The 25,085-nt window shown below is 33.4% G+C and overlaps 1 protein-coding gene and 1 long non-coding RNA gene across 2 annotated transcripts; one reads left to right on the top strand and one right to left on the bottom strand.

Moving 5' to 3' along the window:
- Positions 1 to 2,660: 2,660 nt before the first annotated feature.
- On the bottom strand, positions 2,661 to 3,444 carry LOC134231990 (uncharacterized). The gene is made up of 3 exons (XR_009984670.1): positions 3,332 to 3,444; positions 2,932 to 3,102; positions 2,661 to 2,820 (listed from the first exon to the last, which is right to left on the bottom strand). It is a non-coding gene; the product is annotated as an uncharacterized LOC134231990 (long non-coding RNA).
- A 14,754-nt stretch (positions 3,445 to 18,198) lies between these two features.
- On the top strand, positions 18,199 to 20,962 carry LOC134231991 (transient receptor potential cation channel subfamily V member 5-like). Its single transcript, XM_062713936.1, has 2 exons — positions 18,199 to 20,461; positions 20,492 to 20,962. The coding sequence occupies exons 1-2, from the start codon at positions 18,199 to 18,201 to the stop codon at positions 20,905 to 20,907; spliced, it is 2,679 nt and encodes an 892-aa protein (XP_062569920.1). The 3' UTR covers positions 20,908 to 20,962.
- The last annotated feature ends 4,123 nt before the right edge of the window (positions 20,963 to 25,085 follow it).

The following is a 25,085-nucleotide window of genomic DNA, read 5'->3' on the forward strand; positions in this document are numbered from 1 at the left end:
CAAACGGGGATCGATGTAAGATAAATACTTGTCAATCAATACAAATATAATAATTAAAGTGTAGAGAACTTTTATATTAAATATGAATGGCAAGTTTGCTCTTATCCATACAGATTATTCATATCGAAGCAACCGTAGGTTGCTGCAAATTAATGAGATCTGAGTTGTGTTCATGTACAAGTAGTTAATTCAATGTTAAATACAGCTGTAGATGTACTATGAGCAAAGAGCTCACTAGATGATACCCCCGCCTCCAATATGAATTTAATGGGATTGTCCTTGTATTGCTATTGTAAACCCAAAATATGTGTCGGACCAGAAAGTAAAATAGGAGGTGCACGAAGGCAATATGTTATAAAGATTCTGTGAAAATTTCATCAAAATTAATTTCATTCATTGGTATGAGAGGAGTTGCGGATAAGAGATGGGTACCCCAAAGCGTAACAGACGGACGGACATACTGATTACTATATATCCTCCCGCTTTCCAAGGGGAGGGGGGGTATAATAAATTGTACATAGAACTATGCGTTTGTATGTTACGTATAATTGTTTACAATTACTAGTACTGTTAGTAATACTGTTAATAATATCATCTAGTTTCATGATATCTGAATACAGTTAATTAGGTAATAAGAATGAGGAATGTTTGCATTTGTTTCAGGGTGCCTCCTGTTTGTGTTCTGTTACCTGTTTAATCCTCATTGTGATTTTGTTCAAGAGACGCCAAAATAAGGACACAAAAACAGAGATGAAAACAATGAAGTGAAGGCATGCGACAAATCAAAGCAACCAAGTTCTTATACTAGTGCAGGACACGTTACGTAATAACATCCGTCAGAAGTCTATATCAATTTTACATTCAATAAAGATTTCTTTCTCTATTTCTCTTAAAATTAACTGCTCTTAATTTCTTCGTAAACATGTCAATTCCTAACCCACCTGAAGTAATCTGCCCGCGTATGAATATAAACATTCTTGGGACTACTTTTTATTAAAAGTACTTCTAAATGTAAACAAACGTATTTTGACAGTGCTTATTGACATGTCAGTCAAATTATTAAACAATAATGAAAAATAAATGCTCATTTTCTTGTCATTTTTGTTTCATTTTCTTTCTGATGTAACCGTAAACATATTAATCGTATGTAAATGTGATGTATATTTCCACACCATGGCTAGTGCTAGTTCTCAGAGCCAGAATCAGTTTGGTCACTTTGAATTTGGTTTAGTGATGGAGTTTGATGAATTCAATTGTGAAACAACCGATTTCCAACATTAACACGTGTTATGTATCAGTAAAATAGAAAATATCACTGAAAACTTCAGCATTTGTGTTTTGTCTGACCTCCCTGAACCTGTGCCTCCCGCAACCCCTCTCAACATGCTCAAAATGTATAACAGAATCAAAGAAAGTTCAGATTTAAAAAAATGAACAAGTTATTTAAATCTCTTCAAACAACCGGCACCAAGAAAAACACAACCTAGGGGTGTAGAATGTTTGTCAACGAATATTCGAATATTCGAATATTCATTCGATGAGTTGATATTCGAATATAAATTTATGATTCGAATATTCGTTTTTAAGTATACAAGCATTAAAAAGAGAGAAAAACCTGGCAAGTTTTATGAGAAATTGAATAAAGTTTGTATAAAATTAAAAAAAACAAAAAACACCTCCTCTTGGATTACCTTAAAGGTGTGAAGAGTGTATCTACCGGTATTAGAGTAATTTATTTATTTGTTCACTTAATTAGAAGTATAACAGTTTCCAGTACTTACAGTCAGCTTGTGTTGTTGTAAGGACATAGTTTTACAGTAAACACACAGACCCCTTGTTTATGTAAAAATCATTAAAAATCATTATCACGAAATCATAATTAGCGAAAAGTAATTGCTTTTCATATTTCACCGTTAGATAATTGTTCTGCTTGGTATAAATTTGTAGGAGTTATCATTGTAGACTTCAGTAAGACGATAAATAATTAATCTGGAAAATACTAAAGTGTTATTGCAACAATTTTGATTTGTATTCGTCTTCTTTGCTTAAAGGATATTTAGATAAGTGCAAAGGTTTGGTTACCTGAGGTACTTAAGAAGATAAAGACGATATTGTTAAATTAAAATACCAATCGATGTAGAAATGTATAATTTGAACAAGAATTAAGTTTGTTAGCCAATGCTCACTGCTAACAGTGTACCCCTGCTCTGATGTGAATATACACTATCATATTAATAAACACAAGTACAGTTACGGGAAGATGGACGGCTAAATAGGAAGCTGACATCAGATTGATACAAAAATAAATCCCAACATATGGCATGCCTCAACAAAGAATGCTAAAATTTCAAGTGTCTATGATAAGAAGTTGCTGAGAAAACTGTGACAAATATTTTCTTATCTATGGTACAGACACACCAACGGATAAAAAGGAAGTTGACATCGGATTTGTACAAAAATTATTCCCACCACATGGCATCCCTCAGCAAAGAATGTGCTAAATTTTCAAGCACCTGCGATGAGTAGTTGCTGGGAAAATTGCGACGAAAATTTGTTAAGGATAGACAGTCAGACGGACAGAAACACAAGGGTAAAACAGTGTATGTCCCTCTCCTTCGGAACGTGGGTATAATTAAAGTTAAGTTTATCATTAACCTGGACAACCATAGCAATTCTTTACTTCCGATTTATCCCCAGTACAGGGTTTGCCTCCATTTTCTGGTTTCGGGTTTGTACACGATCTTTCTCTAGTCTTCTGTCCATGTCCACAGTTGTTTGAACAGCTACCCCATGAAGTCCAAAGAGTCCAGCCTCCATCAACTGTAACAAATAAAATTGTTTACATTAAAAAATCTGCCTATGAAGTTTATTTAAAACAAATATTTACTAACAGTCTTTCTTATATTACCATTGTTACAACACAAAGCTTACCTGGACATGGTTTCTCTGAACACTGTTTCATTTCCTCCACTCTTCTAGAGCAGAGCTATTTGATTGATTCAGCTTGTGTAAGATTACAAGATAGCACCCTGTAGGTTTCCCCTACTCCACACGTTACCGAACATGTGCTCCAAGGCGTCCATTTTGGATCAGGCTTTCCACCTTTTTAAAACAAAATAAACATCTAAACAAACTACGTCAAAAACAATTGTAAAAATAACGAATATGACATTGTTAAAATTACAATATTTAAGGAATTAAGTCAATGCTTTTCTTGCATATACTGTGTTAAGATTCATTAGCTAAAATTATCAAAATTTAAATAAATTGATCAAGTACATTCATGTTCATCATATTAAATGTATTACATTATATAGAGACGGTACCATACCTGGACATCCAAAGCAACTCCTAACTTCCATACCACTGCCTTCGCAATCCACATCAACAGTGCCTGGTGGCTGAATGTCACACTGTCGAAAACGACGCCTAATATTCACGCAGCAGTCACCCCAAGGTCCCCAAGAAGACCATGCTAAGATAATCAATCTATTCTTAAAATTCATGTCGCTAATCTTAATGCAGATTTGGAGGAACAATTATCTTCCAGGTTGGAAGCAAAGGAAATTCATAAGGGGCCTTTTCTTCGTGATTTATTTTCAAGATTTAAAAAAAATATAATCATTTCCATATATATTCCAAATACAATGTACTTTACCGATTTATGCAGTAAGAGATCACTTTTCTGCGATGCTCAGTCTATTAAATGTATACCTGGGCAAGGTTGCACAGAGCAGCTCTTCATTTGACTATCTTGTTTGAAGCATTTGTAACGGATAGCTTCATCTGGGGTCAAGTTGCAAGAGCGTGACCTTCGAGTCACTCCTCCTCCACATGTGACCGGACATATATCCCAAGAAGTCCATATTGGGTCTGGTTTTCCCCCTTTTAATAAAATAGAATGCGCATCTTTTATAAACGCTATGAACAATGAACAATGCATAAAAGAATTCTATTTACGTTAATTAACGTTGAAAAATATCATGAACGAGATAAGGACGACTGTTATAGGTATTGCGTTTATTCTTAGAAAACGCAGAGGTAAGATAGTAACCTGGACAGCCAAGACAACTCCCAGTCTCTTCAGCATCCCCGACGCAGTTTGCCCCTCCATGCTCCGGCTTTGGATTGTCACATGTTCGTGATCGTGACCTACTGTTTACGCAACAATCACCCCATTTTGTCCAGGATGACCAGGAACCGTCAACTACACGTATCATGAATATTCATAAATACAGAGAATTTCGAATTTACATTTTTGGTTAGAAGTGTTGAAGTACCTGTATCTGAAATTTACCATTTTAACGTTTTCTAAAGATGAAAATTCTAAGATTTGAAAATCTCAATCAACATTTCTATGACATTAACCTTCTCTGATTTTTACCATATGAAAAGATCAAATAAAAAATCAAATATGATTTAGGGAACTTCATTACAGATCAAACAACCCGGTAATGCAATATAATACTATTACTTACTTGGACACGGTGTGTTTGTTTGACATTTCTTCTTTTGCTCCTCTTTATAATAGCACTGTTTCTGGTCCTCCTCATCGTCTGTGAGATCACACTGCCGAATTCTCGCCTGTAATCCGTCACCACAGGTCACAGAGCAGAGAGACCACGTCGTCCACGGCGTCAAATCTCTCTGAACTAAAATAAATGTAGTATTTCAACATGGAAATATAAGTTATTCTTTCTAAAGGAAATGGATATTACAAGGAAAAACTTTAAATAAGAGTCTTTCACTTTTTTCAGAATTATATTTATTATCCTGATTTCGATTCTAAGGTCAATGTAATGATTCTGTTTGCAAATGTATGTACAATCTGTCATCAGGTCTAATGTTGACTGATGTCCTTTATAAAAAAGAAAGACCACTGACTTCCCATTTATTTGTTTACAAATACCCAGTCGTGATAAAAGGCACACAGGCAGAGTGATCAGTTGACAGGAGATGCTTATTCTTTCATGGGACCTAATCCCACTTCTGATGATTTCAGAGGTCAGTATTTGCTTTATTCACAATTTTTTAATCATAATAACTGTTTCATAAAGTTATTGTTCACTTTCACAGTGTGAATATCGTTGTATGCGTATTTTAAAATCCTTTTGTAAATAATTACAAAAAAACAAACAAAAAAACAAAAAATAATCTGGTAAGTATCATACGTGGACATCCTGTGCATTCTTCCTCTTGTGTGCCATCACCCAGGCAATCTCTTCCCCCGTGTTCTGGTGCTGGATTGTTACAATCTCTTCTTCGCGATCGTTTCCCTCTACCGCAGTTGTTAGAGCATTTTCCCCATGATGTCCATGAAGACCATTTTCCATCAACTACAAAATCCGAGCATGCACACATGTACTTGTTGTAAAAATAATTATTATTTTTAATAAGACTGACATTTGTTGCAGTTATTCTTTAAACTTGAAATACAACAAGTAATATGTTTGTTTACAAAAAAAAATAAAAATAAAATAAGGTAGCAGGAAAAGTAATTTATTTACCTTTGTTGTTATTTAAGTAAAATCAAACGACCTATTGTTGTATTATCAATACAGCAGAGATTTATGCCCTGTTCACACGGAGAGTTTAATTCGAATTAAACGTAAAGTTACTGCGAATTAGCTTCGCTTAGCGTTCACACGGAGAATTTAATGCGAATTAGTTTACTGCGCATTAAATTACTTCGCATTAGCTCCGTGTGAACGCAAAGCGAAGCTAATTCGAATTAAATTCTGACGCATGTGTAATGGCAAAACTTAGTCAAATGCCACGCGTCGGTGGTCAGCAATAGGTACTTGTGTTATTTTTGAGTGAAAAACTAAGGAAAACTTTGTTAATCATTAAAATGTGTATACAGACACTTTGCCAGTATGTCAAATGGATCTGCTTCTGCATAAGGTGACGTGATTTGCACATGACGTCATAATAGCCGTGCTGATGCCGGGTTGCAGAAGTAAAATTTTAATTCGCATTAGTTAACTTCGCATTAGCTGTCGTGTGAACGCAATTTAATTCGCATTAGTTTGATTGGCATTAGTTTACTTCGCATTAATTTACTGCGAATTAAACTCTCCGTGTGAACAGGGCATTAAAATTATTCTATAAATATTTCCATATATAGCAGGCTGACAATATTCCTTTGTACATGTTATCAAGAGTCATTTGAAAATCCTACTCACTAGGACATGGTCTGGGATTACAGGATCTCGACTCGATCTCGGAAAATCGACAGTTGTGTGCGTTCGATTCATCATCTGTTAAGTCGCACTTCCTGGTTCTTCTCTGACTTCCGGTCCCACAGGTTGTCGAACACGCACTCCATGTTGTCCAATCTGTCACTATCTTGTTGGCTAAAATGGGATTTTTTCATTTTTTAGCGAGCGTCGCTTCGGAATTCGGAATGAAATCTGTACATACGTCAGGCAAATTTTTCTGTGAAACATTCCCAGAATTCCTTTACAACCCAATGTCCTTTGCGCGAATAAATAAATAAATAATAACGTAAAGCATAAAGGCTTTCAGTCTGTAGAAATCATTCAAAGAAACAAAAAATAACTCTGCAATGTTTTTCGACCAAACTCGCATTAGGTCTAAAGTTTAAACTAGACGCTCGGCTGTCTCCGTAAGCTCCGGCGAGCTCCGTGACGTCGTATGACGTCACAGCTAGTCGAGATGTCTCGTGCAGCTTGATGTTTGAAGTGGCTGATCAATTTTTTAAGTGTTTTGTACGCGAACTCCTGTGATGAAAGCGTATCATTACAAGGTATGTACACATTGACAAACTACTATATTCCGGAATAACGTCAATTTTCATCTTGTCCGGTTGTAACAGAAAAATATCTTCAACAGTTTATTCTAGAAAAAGGTTGAAAAATCTTCTGGCATCTCTTTGATATTTTACAGGATCGTTCTCTTACATCATATTTAGACATAATATGTTTGTTCACAACCTCTGTTAAGAGAATAAATACCCACATCCTTTGAAATAACAGTCCTTTAAGATGTCCCATTTAATGAAAATTTAGTGTAACGCTTTTTCCATGGTGAAAAAAGAAATTTTGTGGTAAAATTTACAAATTTGAATTGACATACAATGAGTTAGCTGCAGATCTGTAGCGTTATGGTTTTCTATATTTTTCTTTGACCATAACGTTACAGATCCCATAATGCAAAAAAGATGCAATTTACGGCGCAATATTTTTTATGCACTTTTGGGAAGAATTTCTCCACTTTCCAGCAGCGGTCAATCAACTAACTTTCACTCCCTAATTCTAGGCACATTATTTAACTAATCTGTATATTTTATCCATCTCCCAACCCTTTATAGTCGTCTCTACAATTGATAAACTCACTTGGTTAAAATTATTTGTTAGATTGCTGAAAATTCACTTCAAGCGAGTTTAATGCCTGGAGAGACAAAAATAAATGGTTGGGAGGTTAATAAAATATACATATTGGCTACAGAATGTGTCTAAAATTTGGGAGGGATAGGTGGTTGATTGACCAATGCTAGAAAGTGGAGAAATTCTCCCCAAAAGTGCGCAAAAAAAAATTGCACCGTAAATTGCACCTTGTTTGCAGTACGGGATCTGTAGTGTTATGGTCAAAGACAAATATATAAAACCATAACGCTACAGATCTGCAGCTAACAATGAGTACTTTTAAACAACAACTTGTTCCAAAAAGATAATGAAAATTTTCCAGGGGCTGAGGTATTTAATGAAACATAATCCGTGTCTTGCAAATGTGTCCCGCTGCGTAAATGACGCCATGTAAAATATATGTAAGTTAATAGCTTATTGATTTATTCCAAATTCAAGAGGCAACATTTATTAAAATTCATTTCAGTGGAAGGCAACTTAAGCGATTATCTCATACAAATGTAGTTATTATTTTAAATTCATGCAAGTGCAGAATTTTCTTTTCATATGCAAGAGAGAAAACAATGGTAGAAAATTAAAAATACAGCGTAATTTGTTTTGTTGATCTGCTTTGTCGAAAAAAGTATATTTACCCAAGGTTCTGTCAACAAATTACTATTTATACTCAGTAATTACTTTAATGGGATTACATGTAATTGTTTAAAAACATAATTATAATATATAAACACTGCACGTACACAATTCATATTGACGTCGTTTTAACGTTACAACGTTGAGTAGCAATTCCTGACGTTGCATCTAAATCATACAGTTCTCACTTGAGCGAGGCCAAAAAGCGCAAATGTCCGACATTCTAAGTGATAATGTGCCCCCTGCAAAGCGGTCTGCAAGATGTGAACAGTCCAAACCCTGTACTGAAAATTTTCCAGAAGTGTTAGATTTCTTGGATGATCATGACCTCAACAAAGTTCTTTGCGAAATTGGAGACCACAAGTTTCAAAACACCAACACGGGATTTGTTTCTTTACCAGAAGCCCAAGTACCAACAACTTCCACATATCAAATTGTCAAATAACATTTAATATGCAAAAAAACTAAAAATGTTCAATTATTGTTGACTGCACAATTAAGATTGTTAGGCTACTTTGCTTTGAAAATTTATTACGGTGATAAGTGTGGTCAATTTACATGTATATATGCTGACTGTTGAAACTACTTTTAATGAAGACATTATCTGTTGACTGTTATTATATTAATTTATTAATCAATTTATTTGTGATATACACTGTGTAAACTGTGATAAATAACTTATTAATTTATTTGTGATATTAACTGTGATAAATAACTTTATCAATTTATTTGTGATATTAACCGTGATAAATAACCTTATCAATTTATTTGTGATATTTTCTGTGATAAAGAATTCTTTAAATGATGACTATAGATGTGAAATATATTGTTGATATAACTGTCATATTAACTTTATTTTAAAATGTTATCAAATTTTAAAAATTAAATTCATTGAAAAAAAAAATCATTTCTGTATTTCTTCGGTCTTAAAATAGCTTAAAAATATGATTAAATGAATACTTTTAAAAATTGTTTCGGTATAATAAAACAGTTATAGAATGGATTTTCGGAAAATAACAATTTTATGGACCATAAAATTGCGTTTTCTTTCAAATCCATTATATAACTGTATACTATTAACAATAGAGTTCAGCTACAAAATTTTTGCAAGAATTTTCTAGAAGTTTTGATGCCAGAGAAAATTTATACAATTATGACGACAAATATTTAATAGAAAGATATCGTTTAGACAGACAATTAATTGAAAATATCTATGAATTTGCTAAAGGTGATTTGGAAAGATAAACAAAGAGAAATAAAGCCATCAGTGTTTCGTCTCATGTTTTAACTCCACTGAGATTCTGGCAGGTTTTTTTTCATCGTTTTGGGCGATTCCGAGAATCGCGAATTGGGGATGTCGAGAATGGCCGTTTCTCAAATAGTTGACGATGTGTCATGTAGCACCAGTAAACATGCTTCCGGTATGTAATATACTCTATTCTCTATTCATGATAACTGAGTTGGTTCCATACGCAAGAGCATGCAGTACATGTAGGTATGATCCATAAATAGTGCAGCCTACTGCAGTATTAAATTATGAAAAATGTTAAGCTGAATTATGTACTTTCACATAATCAGCTGGTATTATACATATGTGAAAAACAACACAGACAAACACGTGGACAACACCGCCGAAGCAGCCACTTCTTAGTTATTGCCACTCCCTTTCATGTTACAACATGTTGTTTCATAAAATATAACAATTCATTATAGACAAATGCGCTTATAGACAAATGCAGTCAGTTCACAGATTTAACAATCAATGTCAATTGATCAAGCCTCAATAAATGATTACTATGATTATTAACTTGCTTACTTACTATTAAGTTTATAATTCACTTATTACGGACCTTTGTACATATTTATATAATTTTTCTATGTTGCATATCATTATGTTGTCTTATATCATGATTTATTGTCATGTATTGTTTGGGAACACACATGCAAATGAGTCCCTTCCCATTCAGATTTGTATAGTAGACCTTCTGATGTTTTTGTTAGTATTTTTTCTGTTCGTATGTAAATTTCTTTTTATTTGTTTTCAATGTTTTGCTTTGGATATAACCTCATGTTTATATATCTACAACTGTCAACATATCTGTTACAAAAACTCAAACTCAACTCCTAGTCTTTATACATACATGTACTGTGTACATTTTTTACAAAATTTTCCATTTTGCGGCGAATTAAATGTCTTTAGATCCGACATTATAGACAATGGGTAATAGTATAGAGCAATATCGAGCCGCAATTGGAACTTTTTACTTTGTGTGTAGGTATGTAACTTGCTCGTCAATGTTTGTTTTTCTTTCACTGCGTGATATTTTTATCTTTTTCCAACATGTGACTCGGAAAATTCTGTTGAAAAGTTTGTATTTTGGTAAAAATCTGTCAGTACACATATCCCTTTTCATGCAATTTTTTGCTTTTATTTTGTTATTAATATCTGGTGATATAGAAACAAACCCAGGCCCTACTTATGAAAGTGTCCTTGACATTTTACACTTAAATATCAGAAGTATCAGAAACAAAATTGATCCACTTAAAGCCATAGTAAATGATTTTGATATTGTGTGCTTTACTGAAACGCATCTCGATGACAAAATTTTGAATAGTGATATTTCTTTAGAAGGTTTTAATTGTATTTTTCGCAAAGATCGAAATTCCTTCGGAGGCGGAGTCATTACTTACACAAGTAACAACATTCGAGCTCACAGACGAATGGATCTCGAACCTGTCAATATTGAAACTGTCGTGTTAGAAATTGATAACCCTACCTCTCAACTCTTCTTATGTTGCGTATATCGTCCTCCGCACGCAGATTCCACTTTTTGGAGAAACTTTTCATGGTCTTTAGATAAAATAAGTGAACTTTCCGACAAAATAATAATTGTTGGTGATATAAATGTTGATCTCTTAAGCACTCCTCACACACATATTATATATGAAATAATATCCAATTGTAGTCTGATCAACAGAATCAGCGAGCCAACGAGAATCACGCATTCCTCTCGAACACTTATTGACCCAATATTTACAACACAAAGCATTGACGTTACAGAGTCAGGAACTTTAAATGTAAGCGCAAATCTTAGCGACCACAGGGCGACTTATGTGTGTCTCACCATGAACTACAAAATTAATCATGCGTATAAGCGAAATGTATGGCTATATAAAGAAGCAGATTTTGAAAAACTCAATTCCTTAATTCAAGATTGCGATTGGGACAGCTTAATAAATAACGTCCAAGATGTTGACACTGCTACGGAAAACTTTACTGCTCATTTCCTATCGTCTGTACGAAAATGTGTTCCAGAAAAGTCGGTCACAATTCGTCCGAAAGATAAACCTTGGTTTGACTCAGTACTCAGGAAAAATATTAGAATACGCAACAGATTACATAAAATAGCAAGAAAAACGAAGAAAGAATCGGATAAGGCTGAATATCGAAAAATCAGAAATCAAGTCAATAACATGAAAAAATATGCGCTATCGAATTATTATGACAACATGGACCTTCAGCTATCTGAAGCGAGCGTGAATAATACTAAATTATACTGGAAAATGCTAAGAGATGCTTTTCATGTAAAACCAAACAAAGATATTCCACCCATACAATACATTTCTGATAGCGGAGAAGAAAATATAGCTTTCTCAGATGATGATAAAGTCGATGTGTTAAATAAGTATTTTTCTTCTATATCCAATGTTGATGACTCTAACAAACAATTACCACCACAGTATTACCTATGCAATGACACACTAAGTGATATAGTAATTACTGAGCAAGAAATTGTCGATATAATATCAATACTCCCTGTCAATAAAGCAATAGGTCCTGATGCAATAAGCCACAAGATGTTAAAATCTACTATTAATTCTGTGTCTAAACCGCTATGCTGGTTATTTAATAAGTCGCTGGCAGAAAATATATTTCCAGATAAATGGAAAATCGCTCATGTACTACCGTTGTTTAAAAAAGAAGATCCTTCAGTAGCTACTAATTATAGACCGGTATCATTGTTGAGCTGTGTTAGCAAAATTATGGAACGAATTGTTTTTAAACATGTGTACAATTACTTTCATCAGAATAATTTATTCTACAAATTTCAAGCAGGCTTTTTGCCAGGTCACTCAACCGTTTACCAACTACTTGAAACTTATCACACTATAATTAAGAATATCGACGAAGGAAAATTTTGTTGCATGGTATTTTGTGATCTGTCTAAGGCTTTCGACAGAGTATGGCATAAGGGTTTACTTTTTAAATTAAAAACTTATGGATTATGTGGAAATATTCTTACCTGGATAGAGAGTTATCTATGTAATAGAAGACAGAAAGTTATGTACAAAGATATTTTTTCGTCTAACAGAAACATTAACGCTGGTGTACCACAAGGATCTGTTCTTGGTCCTTTACTTTTTTTGATTTATGTGAATGATGTATCAGAAAACATGATTTCATTGTGTAGATTGTTTGCAGATGACAACTCGTTGCAAAGTTCCTCTTATAATGTTGCAACTATTGAATATACTTTAAATCATGATTTAGATATTCTTGACAAGTGGTCTTCCAAATGGCTTATGAAATTTAACCCATCTAAAACGAAAGCATTATTCTTTACATTAAAATCCAATTATTATCTCCCAAAATTACAATTTCAACGATGTAATCTAGAATACATAACCTCTCATAAGCATTTGGGTTTACTTTTGAGCCAAAATCTTAATTGGTCTGATCATATAGACAATATAGTTAAACAGGCTTACCAAAGACTAGGTCTTTTAAAAAAGCTGAAATACAATATCGGTAGAAAAACTTTATCTAAAATGTACATAACATTCATTAGACCGCTACTTGAATATTGTTCTATAGTTTGGGACGGGTGTTCTTTACAAGATGTTGAACGATTAGAAATGGTACAGCGTTATGCTGCAAGAATTATTACAGGGTTACCAATTATCGCTTCAAGAGATGCATTATATTTAGAAACAGGATGGGAACCTCTTGCAGATAGGCGAAAAGTAGCAAAACTTAATACTATGTACAAGGTACATCACAACTTAGTACCCGATTATTTAAAAAGTATTTTTCCCGCAACAAGACGTAATGAATCAAAGTACGATACACGCAATAGAGAGGACTACACTATTCCTAGATGTAGACTTGAAATATTCAAGAAATCTTTTGTTCCTGATACAATAAACCAATGGAATAGTCTGAGTATCACCACTAGAAACAGCATATCTTTTAGCAGCTTTAAAAATAACATACATAAAAAACCAGCAGACCCCCCTTCTTATTTCTCCCATGGTAATAGACGACTTAATATCATACATACTAAACTACGACACAATTGCATTTTAAATTATGATCTTTATAGAAGAAACATTATCGAGAGTCCTAACTGTTCATGTGGTACACCAGAAGACCCATATCATTTTTTCTTTGTCTGCAATAAGTACCAATATGCTAGAGAAAAGCTATTCAGAGATTTACTGTGTCTTACGAAACCAAATATCAAATTGAACATTATTGATTGTCATTTACTTCTGTGGGGAGATGAGTCACAAAATGTAGAAATCAATAAATATATTTTTCAGTCAGTTCATAAATTTATAAGAGATTCTGGTAGATTTAATTAACTATTACTGCCTAACACTTACACTCTATATATCTATATAATTATATATTTATCATAATTATGTAACAAATGTATGTTTCAATTTAACAAACTTGTTTGTACATCAATATTCCTTTTCACTTATTTTCCCTATGTATATATATTGACAGTTGTATGGTGAGAACCTAGTAAGTTGTTAGAACTTGTGTTCAAACCATTTGTATAGTATTTATACAATAAAATATGTTCAAACCATTATACATATCCAAATCGATTATTATTTATAATTATCATGTAAATTCGCCTTAATCTAAATTCCTATTCTTCTGAAACGAAATGCATTTGTAGCAGTCCGAAAAGGGATAAAAATTAGGTTTATGAAATTTCAATGTACATAATATCCTAAATATTGAGATTTTTTTATTACGTTAAACTTATTTTTGATAACTATTAATTAGATATTATTAAATTTATAATTATTAGACTTGAATTGTTAGATTTTAAATGTAGTTAAATGTACCATTGAAAATATCTCAAGATTGTGAACTGATTAGCACAGCCAAGGTTGACAATGGTTTTTTGATGGTATGAAAATTTCAATGTAATACACTCAACTACATGCAAAATTTGTCATTTATACTGAATGTTTATACAGATATGTATTACAGTAGCCTTGTACGCATACATTCGTCAATGATGACTGTTGCTACGCCGGAGGGCGTGTTTTCATTAAATAGCGGGTACTTGAGTTTTTTAACAAATGTGATTCTACTTCTCCATGGCACTTGGTCCCACCTCTGGTATTTTGGAGGTCCATGGTTGCTCTTGGACTTTTGAGCTTGATTACTGTTCGTTATTATGCCCCCCCCCCCCTTGTAGAGGATTCACATATGGAAATGAAATTTGGCACAGATTTATCGTAATCTAAGTCAAATCCTGATTTGGATACAATCAAGCCATTTTGGACAGAGTTATGTCCCTTGTACTTAGAAAAATTCTGATTTTATGGAGAGAACGATTAAAGGCATTTATGCCTGCTGTTCAATCCATTTCATTAAATCAAAAATTCTGATTATTTGCAGTTTCCGTTCATTTTCTTTGCAGAGGTTGCACGTATTGAAATGAAATTTGGCATACAGATTTGTTTTGGGTACGATCGAGCCATTTTGGACAGTTATGCCCCTTGGAATTAGAGAAAAAATCCAATTATTTGCAGTTTCCGTTCTCTTTCTTTGCAGGAGTTGCATATTGGAATGTGTTTTGATATACAGATTTATTATAAAAAGTATCTACGTCAAGTTCTGTTCTGGGTACGACCGATCCATTTTGGACAGAGATATGCCCCTTGGAATTAGAAAAATTCTAATTATTTGGGGAAGGGGGAAATAAGTGTTTTACAAACATCTCTTGTTTCTATATAATTCATTTACATGAAAGTGTAATATGAACATTAATTATTCCTATTAGTTGCTTTGTCTAAAAGAGTACAAAGCTGTATAAATCAAATTTAAATGCAGCCAAACAAATTTCAAGCATTTATCAGATAAAAACGAGATATATTTGTTTCTTATTGTTTCTTTACTTGTTAATGACTGACTTTTCTCAAAGCTTTTACCATGATTTTCAAGTTATTGATTTTGTACACTGGAGATGAATATTACCTGCATGGAATAACTGCTCGGTATGCAGAAATTCAAATCAAAAAAGATTATCAAATATTTATCTTTTGCATCAATAACATAAGAAGTTCAAAGGTGAATAGCACAGCTCCTGGCCTTTGATCGAGTATACTACGGCCCTATGTATACCTTGTAATCAATGGATAAATACCTTGATCAGAAAATCAATGAATGTCTAGGTAAACCAGCACCTTTATCGCATTTCACCGAATCTGCAGAAGATCGTGCCGATTGTGAAGGCTTGCAACAAAATTTATATAAAATATTAAAACAGGGAGAAAAGAATTTTCCACAATCTTAATTTAATTGAGTTAGAAAAACCAGCTGGAATTTACATGTTATGGAATAAAACTGGACATGACTCAGAAAAGGTCAATCCTGTGTTGACTGTGTGTATCAGAAAATTAGCATTGTAGTACGAGTTCTGACGGACACCTCAGGAGGACAGGTATGACGTGTATGGGATATTTATATACGAATTTACAAATTTAAATCCCCCAGGCCAGCTGATTTGAGGAGCACGTGGGTCACGTAAACAAAGAAATTACACATTTAATATGGACGAAAAAGTTCTACGCATTTTCCAATAGGCAAGTACTTTTTTACTTTCTTATCCGAGCCAGGTATAATTTTAAAAAAAATGAAATTTGTTGAATATGGAATTCCAGCAAATGTTCTAAATTTTGTATTATATAGATATTTCGTCCTTTTCCTATGAGAGAATGGGCAATGGTAAATCTCAGAATTCTTTGTACTAAAGTCAATACACATTCATTTTACGAAGCATTGATTTTCTTTAAAAATCTCGCCGTCGGCTTAATTGAGGCAAATTGCACAATACATTTTAAAAATTCGGATTCTCAAATCATTACATCTCGAATATTTTTTAAAAAATACACAAATGAATGTTGATTCATTGTACTGTATAGATTACAAATGTAAATATGTTTTATTACCAATGTCTGTTAGTATTAAAACAAACTGCACCTTACTTTCGCTTCTAATGAAATTTGTTTTGCCTTCTTTGCAGAGTGCTGCATTGAATAATTGATTGAAACACTAAATCAATAAAGAAATAGACGAGAATAGGCGGCCCGGATTGAGGCAATGCCAACTTACACCTTTTAAAAAGAGATCAGTTTGGATTAAAGTAATCCTAAAAACAATTTATTTCTAATCACTAATTTAAAATGCACATGGGGTATTTTTTTACAATGATATTTTTTTATGCTGATCAAGATGTATTTTCAGGATGGGCTTTACAAATCATCGGAAACCAAGCAGCTGAGTCCAAACCAGGGACGGATCCAGGAAAACAAAAATACAACGAAGGGTATGATTTACATTTTTTCTTTCTTTCTTTTTTTTTTTTTTGAAGTCGAATTTATTACATATAGAGGATTTTTTTTCTATTTTTTCAGTACTATACAGGAAATAGTTTCGTAACAAATCTTATGAATGCATACATCAAAAACGCTTTGTAATCTACTTGAAAATTTTCCTTAAATTGTATGTTTCAAATAAAATTGAAACCATATACTTGTAGAATAATAATGTGTTCGTGAAAATAGGAATAATTTCAATAATAAGTTCACCATTTTCCGTTGATAGAAATGTCTTTGTCCTTTTCAAGATATTTTTACTTATTCAAACAACCTTCTTTAACAAAGAATAGGATCTGTGCCAAAACTGATTCACTGAGGCCAAGTATTCGGACAAATCTTGGATTTAAATATACTAAACAACCTCATGGTCAAGGGCATTTAAATGAGTTATCGTTCTTTAAACATATTTTGCCAGGACTATTGAATAAGTTAAAAAGTTTGGCTGCTGTCCTGAATTTGAAGAAAGTAGTCTAAATTCAAGCTACTTATCTTATTCAAAATCTTATATATAATGTTAGTAATTGTATGCATTTTTTTTAAATAAGTCTGTTCTGTATTTCATTGAAAACATAAGTACTTGTATTACGATAGATACATACATGTATATAATAATGACTGTTTCTCCCGGAAAGTCCCATGAGTAATGAACAATAATTTTTAATTTCCCATTCTTAATCATAGAGGCTCAAAATTTAGTATAAATTAAATTTCGCAAGGCTGTAGTGTCCACTCTTTAAAATGTGAAAAAGGATATCTGTAATTACTGACACACAAATTTCTGAAGACATATCGGTACAGGTAATCCATACTAGGGTTTTAATTTAAAAGAAAATACACAGATACATGTGTTTAGTGGAAAATGAATGTTTACTTTGATGAGCAAACCGTGATCATTTTTCATTAATTTGAACATATACAGTGTGTATTTATTTAAACAGCTACACGGAGGGGTATTTAATGTTTTGTTCCTTTGTCCTTGTCAAGACACCCAAATGTGTAACTCCGAACAATTGTCTTTAGAAATGGTTATATTAACAAACTTGTTTAAATATTGCATTTCATAACAACTGCTTAAGTAGGAAAACAAATACCGTTATGGAAAAAGGTATATATTTACGTTGAAATTATTGTGTGAAATGTTCGTGCTATTGATAGTTACCTGTTTAAGACATAATGATTGTACATTGGGCAAATTAATTTTTCAAAATTATAGATTAATTAATAGGTTACGAAATAAATTTTTCTTATTAACGAGTTTTCTTAAACATTCCCATTACTGTTTAAAATTGATTAATTGATTGTATATTTTTCAAGCCGAGTAGGCAATTTTTCAGTTTCGACGGCGTTTGAAATCGAAAATAATGAAGTCTTTCTGTAAATTCTCACAATTGAAAGGTTACTATGCAATTCAACCTTTAGTTTTCTTACACATATTGTTGTTTCTTCTCTAGGAAAATTGCCTTGTCAGCCTCAGAAAATTACAAAACACGCCATGGAACGTGTCAAGCACGTAAGAAGTCATACTAAACGAATGATTAACAGTAATGAAAGGGTCCCATTTGTTGAAGGATTAGGTAAAGAAATTATTAACGGTGATTTGGAAAACGCGTATGTGATGCTCGATACGCTGGATAAAATCGGGAACCTAAAATGGCTACAGATGTATCATAATCCTAACCATGAAGGTGAGACTCTCCTACACTTGGCGGTAAAATACCATGATGATGAATCCTTTGTAAGAAAACTTTCAGAGTTATGTCCCTCTTTGTTGCTCATGGCAAGAGAAGCATCTTTAGAGTTCTGTGGTCAAACAGCACTTCACATGGCCATTACCAAAGGAAATATTGAGGCTATTAAAGTCATGCTAGAAGTTGGACAGTTTAAGGACATTCAAATGGCCACGCTGTTGCACACGCGCGCAACTGGATCTCGATTTGTGAATACTGTTATGATGGGACAGCTTCCTTTGACGGTTGCTGCTCTGAAAGGAAATGCCGATACTGTTGATATCTTACTGCAGTATGGGGCTGATATTCTCATTCAAAACGAGGAGGGTGATACAGTGTTTCATTCACTGATAAAGTATTCTGCGACCTATCCAGAGAAGGTAGTGACAATGCTGCACATGCTTCGGTACCTCAATCAAAAGATAGAGGAGAGGGATCGAGACAGAAGTACATACGATTATTCTGGAACAGAAATGTACCGAGAACCGCATTCATTCGTCTGGTTTTTGAAAAATAACGACAACATGTCCCCGCTACAACTTGCAGCAAAGCATGGAGTAACGGAGCTCTTTGAAGAAATTTTAAACATCAAGGATGTATACTGTTTCATCAGTGCAAACGATGGGCTCTTCGATGTCAAAGAATATGACGTCACAGAAATAGATACTGTCAGTATTATTCGGGCCTCATCCCATCGCCACCCTTCTTCAGTTTCACACAAAAAGTCAGTTCCACAACACATTCACGGAATAGCAAAAACTGTTGTACATTCAAATGAAACGCAATGTGCACCTTTCGGAGGACAATGCTGCTCTTACCCTGAGACAGAATCCATACTGGAAATGCTTTTTCAATTTGGTTACGATAACAAAGACGCATATCGTATCATCGAACTTGCACCAGTGAAAAATATTATAAAAATGAAATGGCAGAGTTACCAGTGGTTTTTCATTTTATGGATGATTTTTCATTATTCCTTCATGATCATGTTAACAATATACAGCGTCTATAATGTTGAATTGAGCATCCCTACAGCAAATACTGGCGGCGTCAATTCAACAACTTATTCAGAAAATTTTGTGCATGGATTTCGATGGGTTTCGTTTTCAGTTGGAATTCTTTATACTTTTATTGCAATCTGTTTGCTAAGCGCCAAGGTCCGCAAAAACAATATTCGTGGTTATTTACTTCACAATTTGGAATATATTTTACCGATGCTGATACTATCGGTAATGATGATCGTGGATGTCCTCTGGACAATTACAGAACAGCATGACAACATACCTTTGATAATAGCATTAGTATGTGGCTGGTGGCTAAACATATTTTTCCTCTCACCAATAAAGCACTTTAGTTTTTTCACAGAAATGATAAAGCGTGTAATTATTGGTGATCTCTTCCGCTTTGGGCTGGTCATAATGTTTGGACTTTTTTCGTTTACTGCCGGAATGTACATGGTCTTTAGAGGATCGGAAGAGACACAAAGCGATTTTACATCTTACGGAAGCACGATGATGGCGATGTTTAAGCTTGGAATCGGCATAGAGGACATAAGTGTTCTCTACTCAGCGCGTATTCCTTGGGCTGCAATCACAATATTTGCACTTTTTACCATATTTACATATCTGCTTATGTTGAATGCTTTAATAGCCATGATGTCACAGACTTGCTCGCTCGTTTTAGAGGAACAATTTCCACAATGGCGTGTGCAACAGCTATCAGTTATTCTATTTATTGAGGACATCATATGTCTCTGTTGCTTTCAAACTATTCTGTCATGTGCTGGTACTAAAAAGAGAATCAGGGGTTCCGATCCAATAACAAAACAGATCAAATTCGAAGATCGCTATTTTCTCGAAATTCACTCTCTTCATATGGAGTATGCAACCACCGAAGATAAAGTCTGGGCCAAAAAGAAATCAAATGAGATGCAGACACTACACCCCCAACTCAATTTAAACGATTCATTGATGACCACAGACTGTCTTGACCATCCCGTGATAACATCCATCTCTCCAATACGCCCTAGTGTAAAGAGAGTGTCCAACAGACATTTAGATGTAAGCGCCCATGAGCCAATCACGTCTTCTTTAGAAAATGCTGGGTCTGACGTTTTTAAACCCTCCGTTCGGCGGAAGAAGTCAACAAAAGAAAAGAAGCGTAAACCGCTAGAAAAACTTGATGAAATGAACACCGAGGAAGAACAAGAAGAACATGGACAATATCTCAGACAAGTGTCGCCGAAGTCGCCGGAAGTCCTCTCCGACAGAAGTCCGACCAGAAAACCAACTCCGAAATCTCAGCGGAAAAGATATTTGTCTGAAAACGACAAAGAACTCCGAAGCCAAGGGGTTCAGCATTCGCCTGTCATAGAAATAGATCCTCCTGTTTATCGTGTAAACCTCGCTAGGGTTCCACTGAATGGACTGAAAGAACCAAATCAAGTAGAGTATGAAATCAGAAACCTTACGTAGTTTAACCCTATTTGGCCAAACCTTTGTCTGTGATGCCATTATTTAATAATATTTTATATAGAGAGTAGTCGTGATCGTTATCTGTGATATAATTTAATGAAATTACTGCAAACAGTTTCTAGGTTTTTTTAAATCTATAAACAGAGACGAACAGGCCATCGTTAAAAAATTGTTTGGTTCCCCTCTCCCGACTGATTTACTAAAATGACCCAACTCAGAACTTTTTTTTACATTCCAGGACAATATATATTTTATTCCTCTTTCCCCCGTCAGCATAATAATCTAAAATTTTCTGGAAAAAATATTTTCTAACTTACATACCGATCCAATGATTTTACCCTGAGTCGAGAGAGGGCGAGCAAACATTCTTTGAAAGATGACTTCAGAGTTTTGTTAATTAAAGTCTACTTTCCTCTTAAAATGCATCCGATTTTAATTAAAAGAAAATGTATTATTATTCATATTGTTATTTAAATAACCTTGCATTGCCTCCACCAATAATCTATAGTCAGAATCGAAACTTTGTTAACTAAAGCTTTTTGTAAGAACGATCATTCCGACAGTATTTCCAGGACTGTGTTTTTTCCTTTATGAATTTGGACAATTCAGATCAGATAAGTTATTTTGTATTAATCAAAGAATATATTTCCTTTGACGTTTAAATTGTATGCGTTATACAAACGGATTTACATGTATTTTGTTATTTTTAAATTTTTATACATAATTATACACTAGTCTTTCTGTGATTACAATGATGACTTTTTAATCAGTATTATTTGTCTTGAAAAGCTGAAACCTCTAACAAGCGCCATCATTTTTATTTTGTTTTATGAATGCGGCATTTTTTGCTGTCATTTGACTCTCATTTATTGGTGTGTGTTTTTAAAACAAAATTTTCAGACAGTACGAATTTCAAATGACTCGCTGACCAAAACGTCACTGTGGAATCATCATTGTTTTTGAGACACTAATGTTCAAGGGTCACCCTTATCTATAATTTTACAAACTACTTATGTTTGGCCACTAATATTTACCCCTGGCCAAACGAATTAAATGATTCTCCAATAGCTGATGGGTATTTTATACATGTTATTTGTATTTAAAGAAGTCGTCGAGTTTTTTAAATAGTGTTACCTACTTTTGGATCTTCATTACTTATTTATACTTATTTATATTGGTGCAAAGGGTAAAAAAAACACTTTTTTTATTTCCTCGAGTGACAATCAATTTTTTCCTGATTTTTAAATTGAACATGACTATATTTTTCTCATAGTATAATTTTGTACATGTATATTACTAGTAATTGATGAAGAAATATCGGATAGAAAATTTTACTGCATTTGATTGTGATTTCTGAATATTTTATGAATAAAAAGGAAAAAAAAATAGATTATAAAAATACTTTGCTTTATACTGATTTAATGTCCAATTGAAACTGACAGTGTGTAGAATAATCTTAAAACAATATGAGCTGCAACTTTCATGTCGGAATTTTTTGTTGCAAAATTGTAAATAATATTTCAAGAACAGAAAAAATAATGTTAATAAACTTCTGGTGTTCATATTTGCGTTGGAAGAACTATTTATAAGCTTCGAGTGAATCAAAATTACATTATTGTCATCCTGTACAAAAATGATGTCTTATATAAAACTATATATTGGATTGAATATAGAAGCCTTTCTTCTGCTTTATTTTAGTCTAATTGATCATAAAGGTGTAAGTTGCATACAAATTTATCATAATAACACATTATAACAGCAAAATAAAATTTTCAAAAATGCAGCTTGTATTGCTTCAAGGATTTAAAATGAAATACATGTTTTTAAAACAATAAATCATTTAATTCGAAGTATCTCTAAGTATTCTCAATTTATTGTTTTGAGGAAGGGTCATCCAATGAAACTAATGGCTGGACCCTTTGTTTGGAAAAAAGCAAAGGCCCGAATCAAAGATTGAATCAAAACATTTCCATCACCCAGAGCCATAGAGAGCCTATGCATTCCATTGTGCTATCAGGGCTACATAAGAAAATTGGGTTTCATTTACATCTGCAAATTTAGACATAATGGGAATTATACAAGTTTTTGTTAGAAAATGAAAAAAATGAAGACATAGATTAAAATTGAACTATTAAGTACATTTCTAAAATTTACTTCAAGGATATTGAATGTGTGGTCAAAATCTATATACAGACCAAATTTTAGTGCAAAATGTCAAGACTCTACTTTAAAAAAATTAAGGTCAAATACTTATAATCCAAATTAGACAAAACTTCAAAATTTGGAAATAATCTTTTTCTGGATGATTATTAAGGGGAAACATTTCGTTTTATTATTTGCTTTCGGATCAAAACACACATAAATATATATGTGAAGAAGTGTGTAAGATAGTGCCAACTAGAAATATCCTCGTTCTGAGGAGAATATATCCCATCATATGAAATGACAAAACAGAATGCGCTTAACATTCAAACATCTGCCTTGATTAGTTGCTGAGAAAACTGATGGACATTTGGAACGGACAGACGCATGGATGAAGGGTTGAAGTAGACATTGGATTCGTATAAAATGAATCTCATCACATTGAATGTCTAGACAGAGTTTGATAAAATTTTAGGCACTTGCAAAGAGTTGTTTTAAAAAGCCAGAAGTTGACATCAAATTTTTACTGAAATTGACTCCCTCATATGTCATGACTAGCTATAGGCAAAGAGTGCTAAAATTACAGCTATGAGTAGCTGCTGAGAAAACAAAGAATGGAAAAATTGGAAATGACAGACGCACGGATAAACAAGAAGTTGACACTGAATTTGTATACAAATGAATCTGTTCATATAACAAGCAATGAGTACATGTAGTTTGCTGCGAAGAAAATTTGTTGCGGACAAACACACAAGAGTAAAACAGTACAACCCTCTGCAGTCTCGCTATTGAATGTGTCTTTCCTCTTTCAAAATCTTTTTTATCGTCACCTTTTTAACTTTCTGCAGGCTATTCGAACAATTCAAAGTCTCTGCCGAGTCTTCCCAAAGCAAAACTGTCACACTGTCCGTTTGTTAATTCAATTTGAATCGAAAGACCAATGCCAAAAAGTTATAATTGGCTTAAGCTTTAAAGATAACTTTAAATCCCTCTCTAATTGTATATGCTAGAGGGAAAATTTACCAAAAAAGTCAAATGATTTGAATACTAATTGTTTTCAAGCTCTAGAAATAGAAAAATACATTTGATAAAATCACTCTTACTTAATTACAAGATAAAAATTAATGTTTGGTCTTTGATTTTCAGATTCTATATTTCATAGGAAAGAAAAAAAATCGATCAAATAATATTTTTCGTACCATTGAGTGATACAGCTCATTCTAATTGACTTTCAGTTTCAGGAAAAAAGGAAGTGTTTTCTTTTCAGATCAAAGCAAATGACCTTTATTTATCTATTTGGTAAAGATTACAGATAAAATTTAAGGGATTTGCTTCCTTTATTGAGAGAAAACCCAGACTATATAACGGGCAAAAAATTAGATTTGATGTAGTTACAGAGCGGTTTCTAACTTTGGAAGATTTCGAAAAGAGGACAATCGATTATAAATGTCATACATGTACATTATAAATAGAACTCTTTACGAGGGTTGATCCAAAAGTTCTTGGAATTTCTTTGTAAAATTTTATTGCGATTTGATGAAAGAAAACAATATGCATATTTATAATATAGAGTCATAATGCAACAATATTGGAAAATTTCACCGCATTCCAATTACCTATAAGGTCACACGAGCTTTCTGAAAATCGATAGTTGTAAAACCCGAGGGAGACTTCGACGTAACGTCTAGATACGAGTATGTTACGTCACCTTATAGAAGCATCTCACCCTAATGTCTGATACAAATATGTAACTCTACAAAATGCAGGCCTCTTCACAATTTTTTTTTCTCAAGAAAAGCTAAGTATCCTCTCGAACCAAGTTTTCTTAATTTTAACTCATATTTCAAAAAACTCCTCATCTTTCATTATGATGTTCCAAAATTATATAGAAGCAATGTCAAGAACAGTTCGTCAGCCGATAACCCTCCATAACGATTTTCATTTGTCTAGGGAGATAAACACTTAAAACAGAACCTCCAAAAGGCAGCCACACCTTTAATCAACGTCCATGGAAGTTCTATTTTTCTTAAATTTCT

The sequence above is a fragment of the Saccostrea cucullata genome, unplaced genomic scaffold (genome assembly GCF_032062105.1).
Source record: "Saccostrea cucullata isolate Sc308-1 unplaced genomic scaffold, CSIRO_AGI_Scuc_v1 ctg4490, whole genome shotgun sequence".
Taxonomy (NCBI): Eukaryota; Metazoa; Mollusca; class Bivalvia; order Ostreida; family Ostreidae; genus Saccostrea; species Saccostrea cuccullata.

Excerpts from the sequence above, each read along its gene's own strand:
- LOC134231991 (XM_062713936.1), top strand. The coding sequence starts at position 18,199 with ATGGAACGTGTCAAGCACGTAAGAAGTCATACTAAACGAATGATTAAC. Across the intron at positions 20,462-20,491 it reads CATCTCTCCAATACGCCCTA|ATGTAAGCGCCCATGAGCCA; the intron begins GTGTAAAGAGAG and ends ACAGACATTTAG.